The sequence below is a fragment of the Eptatretus burgeri genome, chromosome 3 (genome assembly GCF_056783735.1).
Source record: "Eptatretus burgeri isolate ZD-2024b chromosome 3, Ebu_testis_v1, whole genome shotgun sequence".
NCBI classification, from domain to species: domain Eukaryota; kingdom Metazoa; phylum Chordata; class Myxini; order Myxiniformes; family Myxinidae; genus Eptatretus; species Eptatretus burgeri.
The window spans coordinates 68,476,375-68,486,374 of NC_140963.1; the positions used below are offsets into that span (position 1 = coordinate 68,476,375).

A 10,000-nucleotide genomic window follows, 5' to 3' on the forward strand; every position below is an offset into this window, starting at 1 on the left:
AAGAAAGAAACTGTGTTGACATTTTCAGATATGAAGAAGGCACTCACCAATGACAAGGACCGGAAGCTGATCATTGATATTGAGGTGTGGTTCAGGCAGCTATTGGCTGTCTCAGAGTCGTAATGTCGATTTGAGGAAGGTACTTTGTTATGAACTGGCTGCCGTGCCACCAGCACTCTTCCATGAAGATGGGTCGATGAGGAAAACTGCAAAAGCTGACCTTACCAAGAAGCTTGAGGCAAATTGTGCGGACGTTCTAGCAGAGCTGCCACAAATCTCGGCAATACCTGAACCCACATCATCCGCATACATAATTGATGGGATGGCTATGATTCAGAGTTTGGATGAAAATCACTTCACAACATTCCAAGATTTAGCGACAATCGTTCAGAAATGACTATTACGACTTTTCAGAAATCCTTCATTGGATATCGGAAGCATTACAGTAATCTTTGATCGCCATGACGTCGAGACATCAATCAAATCATCCGAAAGGCAGCGGAGGGGTGCCACCAACATGGTACTAACATACCAGATTCGAGGAGGCAGACAGGTTCCAAACAACCACCAGTTTCTGAAAAGTGGAGGCAACAAGTCCAGCCTCGCAAACTTCATCTCTCAACATATATTGGACAATTACCAAACGAGAAATCAATTATTCTGGCTGATGGTTTCAGTGATGGCAAGCTGGTGAAAGAAGTACAACCACTCGGAGTCTCATCCATTGACTCTCTTCAGAGTACACAGGAGGAAGCGGATACGAGGATAATCTTCCATGCCGTCAGTCTCTCACGTGACCATTCAAGGGTCATTGTTCGCTGTGATGACACTGATGTCCTGGTACTGTTGCTCCACTATTCTAGTAGAAAACAGCTGACTGACAAGGTATACACGTACGCTGGGCATTCTGGAAAGGAGAGATACATTCCAGTCCATGAGATAGTTACTCATTTAGGACCGACTGTTTGTGAGTGTCTCCCTGCCATACACGCTATCACTGGGTGTGACACCACATGTTCTTTCAACAGAATTGGGAAGCGAACAGCTTATTCTACACTGATGAAGAATGAACAAGCATTGTCAGATATGAAAGGATTTCATGAGGCTGATATAGACACTTGTGTTTTATTATCATGGAAATTTTTGCTTCTGATGTATGGAAAAAAAGGCAAAGACTTGGATTCATTGAATGATCTACGTTTCCATTTGGCCACGACCACAGACAAGCCAGCATCTATGCTTCCCCCAACCGAGGATGCATTCAAGCAGCACATCCTACGGGCCAAGTATCAAACCAAGATTTGGTGTGACAGCCATGTTGCTAACCCACCGTTGATATCACCAGTTGGTCATGGCTGGTCCGCTTGTGAAGGTGGTGGAATTACCCAGACTATGTATACTCAAGATTTCGCTCCAGCTGAGGTTCGAGACTTAACACACCTCTACTGTACTGACAAAAACTGTGAAAACGGGAGGATGTGCCCTTGCGTCCTTGCAGGACTCGAGTGTATTGACATATCGTCGACCGAGAATTAACAGGGTCCAACTACACTTTTTTAAAGTTTGAGAAAAATGAAATCAAAAATTCAAAGTGGAATTGCCGCTATCTCATAACATTTTATTTTCATATCGTGTGCTACATAACAGGTACATATAAAGGTGACATAAAATAATCTTACTTAGTTTCCTCTGTTGCCCTTCTACATGGACTTCTTCTAAATTTGAATGAAATGTCAGATAGACCCTGTTAATTCTCGGTCGACGATATGTAGCTGCACTGACTGCAACAATCACAGCAATGTCGTACAACAGGAAAATGAAAATGCAACAGAGATAGACACTGTTTTCGATATTTAGATTAATGGCCAGCTGATTTCAGATGTGATCAGTATTGAAAGATTCATGAGTGGGTTTCACTGTGCAACAATATAAACATATTGAATCGATTTTCTCAAAGGTGTGAATCTTTTTATCCGGGTTCAACTGCAATTTCATTCATGAGACAATCCGACTGGTTCATCAAATCGGACTTGGGACTGTTATAACATGAAATGACAATATCATGCGAAAAAATAGGCAATTGTGGCATAAAATTAGTTTTTAAAAAATGCTGATTTGGAGGTATTCTGGGGGTCTTTTACCCCTTGGCAGCATAAAAGTCCATGAAATACCTTGCATAATATCAATTTCTAATAGTAACCCTGATATTTTCCATAGTTTTCCATGATAACTTCATTTTTGCATAAAAGATGCCGATTTTAGAAAAATGAGAATTTTCACTCGAACCACGCACATGTCAAAGAAAGGGTTAATTTACCTGGTTGTGAACATTCTATCATAATTTAACTGAAATATTCTTTAATAAGACACCCTGCCTGATGAAAATAATCAAATTTGGCACTTTTAAAATATATATTGGGCATTTAATAAGAGAAAACGTACAAGTTTTTGCTAAAATTGCACAAAAACTGCCAAAATTGGGGGTATTTTGTGGGTCCTTAACCACCTTAGGAGCCTAAAATCCCCTGAAATATCTTAAAACATGTCCAAGACATAGAAATACCCTGAAATATTCAACCATTCTGCATGTATTTTATGCTTATTGAAGTAAATAAAGAATTATTGAAAATGGCCATTTTCTCATGTTCCTGCACTCAAGGGGTTAATTCACCATGTTGTGCAGAATTTCAACAACTACAACCTCAGTTTTCAAAAACTAGACATCCATACGGTTCAAATGAGACCTGTTTCAGCTTGTTATACCTCCGGTAGGGGTATCTCCTAAATTAGAGCCCTTTGTCAGCCCCGGCCATTACACTATTAGTGGTTAGTGTGGCGGGTTTGGGATCTTAGGGTCCTGAGTTCAAGCTCCGTCAGCTGCTGAATAAACACTAGGTGGGGTTGACTCAGCCTGTCATTCTTCTGGGGTCAGCAAAATGAGTATCAGTGTACTGGTAATAGGGGCATTGCATCAGCGGTGCCCCCATACTCAGTAGCAGTGGTGATGTACTGTTGATCATAGCCAGTTGAAAGCATGAAATCATGCCACCACAATAATTGGAAGTATTAAATAAAATACAGTATATGGATGTATATTATGTACTAGCAGAGCCTTCCCGTCACTTCTCTGCCGGACCAATTGGTCATCCTGTTTGCCAAATTTACCCATGCATTGAGTGCCTTTGTCCATCCATTTGTCCTGATGTCCCTTCCCACGAGAAATGTCTCACAACACACAATGACAGGCTTTGAAAGGCCTCTCTGTTGGGTGGTCGGGGAGGGGAGAAGGGAAGGGTGACAAATTTACCAGTGCGAAGAGAGTGCTTTAACCTCAGCGTTGCCCCTGTAAAAAAGGAAATAGTAATACCCTCTGCTACCAGCAGGTGGCGCTACACTACATATTTACATCGATAATTTATGCCCCTCCCCTGCCCCCCCTCCCCTACACTCACATGTGAGGCTGTGGCCACATAGCCTATGCTACCCTCCACAAAAGTTGTATTTGTACCCTGGGTTAGGAGTTTGTAACTTTAAAAGATGTGGCTTTCCATAAGATATATATATATATATATATATATATATATATATATATATATATATATATATATATATATATATATATATATATATATATATATATATATATATATATATACACACACACACACACACACACACACACAGGGTGTTCCAAAAAATATCCAACTTTTCATCTGCAAAGAGGATGGTCATAACATATATTTTTAAAAAAGAGATATGGCTGGATAGAAAGCTGAAAGGTTGAAGCTTATTGTACCAATGTCAAAATTGCCACCAAAATTTAAATTTTGGAATAGAATCGTCATTTTCTTTGAGACCACATGTTCGACGTAGGCTCCACATTGTCCGATCACTGCCTGCAAGCGCGTTGTCATGTTCTCCATCACTTTGGGAAACATTTCCTGAGGAATGTTCTGGATTTCTCAGTGGATGTTTTCCTTCAGCTGATCAAGAGTCTGAGGCTTAGGGTTTCCATAGATCCTGTCCTTGAGATACCCCCACAAGAAGAAGTCTGGAGGAGTAAGGTCAGGGGAATGCGGTGGCCACTCAACGTCTTCGTAGAGGGAGATAAAGCGGCCCTCAAAATGTTGGTTGAGAAAACGCCTTGTTTCCCTGGCTGTATGGGGCGGTGCCTCATCCTGCTGGAACCACTGGGTTCTCATCTGGATCAGGTTGTTTCTCCTACGGGCCTGAGTACGTAGCTCAGGCAGATATAATTCCTAAATCATTTCGCAATAGTTCCTCTGGTTTACCGTGCAAGTGCGTCCCTGGTCACATTTTCTTCACTACGACCTGTCCTCTTCTGACCACTGTGACCCTTGTGACAGTCACAGATGGTTCCCACATTGGTAAACTTTGCGATGGTGCACTTTATTGTCCGAAAGTTTGGTGCATGGCGCAAGTGGATGCTGAAATGTCTCGAGTATAGACGTTGCACCTGTATGAGACTTTTCGTCTGGTGCCAAAGTTCAACAATTTTCGTCCGTTGTTGTACGGTCAGTCTTGGCATTTGTCTGGCGCTTGCTTGGTATAAAAATAAACTTCAGGGTCTCTGCAACAAGAAATGAAGCATTAGTGACAAAAGTACTGCTTTTTTATGATCAAACGAAGCATTGTAAAAGTTGTATATTTTTTTGGGACACCCTACAGTATATGTATGTATATATATATATATATATATATATATATATATATATATATATATATATATATATATATATATATATGTACACACATATACACACATATACACACACACACACACACAATACCTTTGTTTAACATAATTAAGCACCTAATTTTTGTTTTCATTCCACAGGTAGCACTTGTGGAGCAGCACTACCGTGAATTCCATAACTTCCTCAAGCCTCATTTTAAAGTTACACGTGTCAGTGGGGAGGCTCATCATAAGGGGAACTTTGGAATTGGGCTACAGGATAATGATGTCATAGTCTGCACTGCACAAATCATGGAAAATGCCCTTTGTGGAGGCGATCAGGAAGACAACATGTGTCGTCTAACTCTCAATGGTAAGAATGATGCATATTCCCATGTTGTCTGTTGGTATGGATTGTTCATATCGATTGCTCCTGAAATCGACCTCATTTTACAGAGCTACTGCGGTCAACTTGTGCCAATTTGAATACCATTATTTTATGGAAGGAAATTTGAATAGGGTCTGATGTTGACCATTCAGCAGTGGCTCAGTACTTCTATTTCAAATATACTTTTTTTGAACGTTGTAGCTATCATTTATACGATATAGCTTTCACTTTTTTCAGGTATCTATATATTAATACTGAAGGACCAATTTTGTGCTCCTCCTAGCGGTCGTGTCATGTTTTTCTCGGTACTGTGACCTAGACTGAAAGAAACTTCGTACCTGTAAGAGTGCATCGCATATAGTGGCGATAGTCAACTTTCAACTCTGAAGCAGAATAAACACTTTTCGTTTTACATTTGTTTACATGGTGACGTGTGACGTCACCGCTGAGAGGCGTCAGGGCGTCATGACATCATCGGTCATTCGCTGACGTCATTACGTCTGTCGACGACAGACCGTCACCGCTGAGCGGTGTAATTCCACTCCTCGAAAACAGCGTCTGCAATGTAAAACCCTCTTCTGCACATGCTGACGACCCCAGAATGTGAATTTGACACAAAAAATGTAACAATAAACATTGTATCTTCTATATATTAATACTGAAGGACCAATTTTGTGCTCCTCCTTGCGGTCGCATCACGTTTTTCTCGGTACTGTGACCTGGACTGAAAGACACTTCGTACCTGTAAGAGTGCATCGCACATAGTGGCGATAGTCAACCTTCAACTCTGAAGCAGAAAAAACACTTTTCGTTGAGACGGGGGGGCAGGGAGTGAAGAGGCGGGGCGGGAGATGAAGAGACGGGGGCAGGGAGTGAAGAGAAGGGGTGGGGGATGAAGAGACGGAGGCAGGGAGTGAAGAGGTGGGGGGCAAGGTGAGCAAGTTTTTGGGCGGGGGTGAGCAAATTGAAAGCGGGAGATGGGGGATGGGGCGGGGGCTGGGGTGAATTAGGCGGGGTTGAGTGTGAGGGGGTGGACAGGGGGGGGGGCAAGTGGGGTGGGGAGTGAAGAGGCGGGGCCGGGGTAATTACATTTTTGGGCGGGGTTAAGCAAGTTGAAGGCGGGGGGGGAATGGGGCAGTGGCAGGGGATGAGTAGGCGGGGACAAGCACGCCCTGTCCAGTCCATGTTCCTCGAGTGTGGGAGAGCTGGTGAGGGTGGTTGAATGAACGGAATCCGTCTGTGATGGGGTTTCGGCTAGTTATGAATATTATGTGGCTATGTGCCAATTATAACCCACATGCATTGTATGTTATACTTTACTATGCATTGGTCTAAGCTATCCTCTTGCAGGTTCCAGAAACTTATGCCAATGATGGCCATATTGACTCAACATTGGACATAATAAAATGAAATTTGCTTCGTTGCAAAAAAGAATTGCCTATGAACTCAATGGAATGGGACATCAAACTGTTCGGGAGGATGGTAATAGTTTGATGTCTCCACTGGTGATTTTTACATTGGAGCCCTGTACCAAATTTAGACTCTTTACATTTTTGTGTTTCTTCTGATGACTCCAATGTAGTGTTTGGTCTTCCATTTCATTATGTTTGTACCATATCCTGATGTGGTGTGAACTGTGCTTCCCCGCTGACGGACCTCTGGCAGCTTGTACCTGTTGCTGTGTTTGAACCTGGGGAGTAACTCCTGAAATCTATCCACATCTTTGTTCTTTGTGCCTTTTACACTACTTTCTATTTCTTTCACAATTCTCTTCATTCATTCTAATTCTAGGTTTTTATTTTCTTTTATCTCTTTTACTCTTTATTTCTCTTTCTTTTTGGGCGAGTCCAAGAGAAGGTTCCCTCAGATGGCAAAATTTCATATTCATGCCGCAGCTCTAATTTCGATGAGATTTTCATGTCTGAATGTGAAATTTTATCAATCTTTAAAAGAAAATGGCAAAGTCATAGGTTTAAGGTGTGAAATAATGAAACTACTTTGCATATATGCAAATTCAGTGCAATGTGTGGGACAATTTGAAATAGTGCTGTAGTAAATTAAACCAAACTTTACAACAATTTTTTTACATGGACATGAATACTCTAGCATGTCCTTTTAACAGACAAGAAAAAAAAATTGTTCATTTCATTAATTATGCAAATTTGTCCTGTTCCGAATAAGTGATGTCCCATACGTAACAATTTTACATGGATTTTTTAGGATTACACTAAAAATTCACAAAAAAAATTCATGCCATTTTCAGATGTTCTCATCCATCATGTATTGGTCATATATCCTGTATTTCTCGCTTAAAATATAAGTGGATAATTAGTTCACAAGTAATTTCAAAATGTTACGTATCGGACAACACCGTTACGTATGGGACATTGCTTGCAAAGTCTGTGGGAAAGACTACTTCAACATCGCCAACATTTGACTACTACTTTGGCCAGTAGACATTTTGGCAATTCATGTATTCTCATGAGACCTGTCCTCCACACATGGCCCAGTTTAAGGCAGACTAAACAATATGGGATCATTCCATTTGTAAGGAGGGGTGTAACCTCCTTTTGAAGAAGATGTGTTTTTGTTTATCATTATTTCAGGCACCTCTAAGTTTCTGTGTTTTTCTATGAAACATACTGGAATATGTATTTCCCTTTCACACAAAATTAAAACCTTATTCTATTCCCTTGTGTAAGTGGAAGTAGTCCATATTATTACTACATTGCCAGATTTGATATTTTCACTCCAGTTGATAAATATTTACATCTACATATAATTACTTCTATTGAATGTACAAAAGCCCTGAGGTCCTGAGACAAATCAAAACAAAGCCAGGCATTCCATTGGAGTGCTTGAGTGATTAAGCCACTTACCAAGCTGTACAGTGCAGTTTGTGTCCTGATCGGGATATGTGCAGTCGACAGTTACTACCAGGTAGAGGTACGTATACAGCACACACGGTCGTGGTAGTTGTGGGTAGATTTTGATCTGAACGGACTCTGTGGGTGTGTGGACATGCCATGCCTGTTACGGGCATTGTGGTGGCAAAGTTTTATCCCGTATCTTAAGCCTGGTGTTGGCTTAGTGGTTAGGGTGGCGGCTTGGGATCCGAGGGTCCTGATACGAGTTCAAGCCCCGTTGGGCCGCTGAATTAATACACCAGGAGGTTGACTCAGCCTGTCATCCTTCCGAGGTCAGCAAAATGAGCACCAGTGCACTGGTAAGGGGGACACTGCATCAGCGGCATAGCCGCGTCCCAACCAATGATGCAACCAGCAGCCACAGGCTGCACTCGATAGAGAGAGATCCCGTATCTTATGGAGGTTCTATCAGGTTTTCCTTTGTCCTCACGCCTGTTTCGAAAGCATTTGGTTATCGGATTTGCTTTAAAAAGGTTATACGTTTCCCTTTGTGAGTTTCAAAGCAAAATATCTTTGATAACGCCAAATTTCTGAGCTGTTTGCCGTATTAACATGTTTTCTAAATTACTGAGCCATTTTTTTTCCACCCATCACACGCATCTGTTTATAAAGAATGATGTTTGTGAACACCAACCTGAATGCCTTCTTCTCTTTTTTGTACCTAAGTATGATATGTGGTCGCAACACTTTGTTTTCGATGGTCACCCTCGATGGGAGCATTAGGTCACATGTGAGTGGTAGGTACTTCCATGTTTAGGTGATTACTTTTGCTTCATGGTCCCACAAATTTTCTGGAACTGGCACATCAAAGTTTTTGCAGATGTGACAGCGGATTACATTATAACCTCTGTTGTATCATTGTGTGTGCAGCTCTCCCCGATCCGGAAAAGCCTATTAAGTCGAATGCCCGTGGAGAGCACTTACTCGGTTTTTCCAGATCACGGGAGAGCTGTTCTCACATGAGGTAGGGGTGTGTGTGTGTGTGTGTGTGTGTGTGTGTGTGTGTGTGTGTGTGTGTGTGTGTGTGTGTGTGTGTGTGTGTGTGTGTGTGTGTGTGTGTGTGTGTGTGTGTTTGATTGGTGTCAATATATGTTGGTTTTTTAGAATGTGTAATGGAGTCCTCCCAGGGCAGGCTCAAAGTATCCATCTTCATTTCAGTATGGGGTCACAATTCATGGACCAAGCTGTGAAGTTTTCTGTTCTCAAAGTTTTGTGCTGAGGGCTCTCTTCAGGATCGTCACTGAGCCCCAGACAGCTTCCAAATGTAGTTTGTTTGTAATAATATTCCCAGGGATGGTTTTTAGCTCACCTGTAAGGTAGTTCGGGGGAGCTTATGGGATGGCGTGTCGTCAGTCCGTCTGTCTGTCCACAAACACTTGCAACTTCTTCTCACTAATCACACATACGATTTTAATGAAATATGACCACAAACTTCATCACCTATGATGGCATAAAAAACGGGGTCTGAAGGTGTCGACAGAGGGAGTTTACGGGTGGGGGGGGGAGGGGAGTGAGTTACCTCCCCAAAGAGGTATTTGCGGCCTTCTCAAACAATACACACAATTCCGATGAAACTTCACGACAACCTTCATCACCCATGACATACCAAAGTTTGTTCATGACATAAGGAAAATCTGCTTTAAGGGGGGTTGCCCCCCCCCCAAAATATGTATTTGCTTTCTTCTCCAAAATTACAGATACAATTCCGATGAAACTTGACCACCATCTTCCACACCCGTGATATACTAAAATTTGTTCATGACATTAAAAAAATTGGGGTCTTGGAGGGTCTATGGGGAGTCAGGGTTTGTCCGCCAAAATATGCATTTGCTTTATTCTCAGAAACTACACGCAATTGCGATGTCACTTGACTACCATCTTCACCACCCATGATGCACCAAAGTTTGTTCATGCAATTAAAAAAACAATGGGGTCTAAGGGGAGGGGGGGTTACTCCCTAAAATATGTTTGCTGTCTTTTTTGAAGCCA

The 10,000-nt window shown here is 41.8% G+C and overlaps 1 protein-coding gene across 10 annotated transcripts in view; it reads left to right on the forward strand.

The window, feature by feature from the left end:
* Window positions 1–10,000, forward strand: part of LOC147030121 (ATP-dependent RNA helicase DHX58-like) — a 187,332-nt gene that overhangs the window by 68,592 nt on the left and 108,740 nt on the right. For all 10 annotated transcript variants that reach the window (XM_085873833.1, XM_085873837.1, XM_085873839.1 and 7 more), the window contains one exon: window positions 4,859–5,069. In XM_085873833.1, coding sequence (XP_085729959.1) covers window positions 4,859–5,069 — 211 coding nt within the window. The remainder of the gene's footprint in view (window positions 1–4,858; window positions 5,070–10,000) is intronic.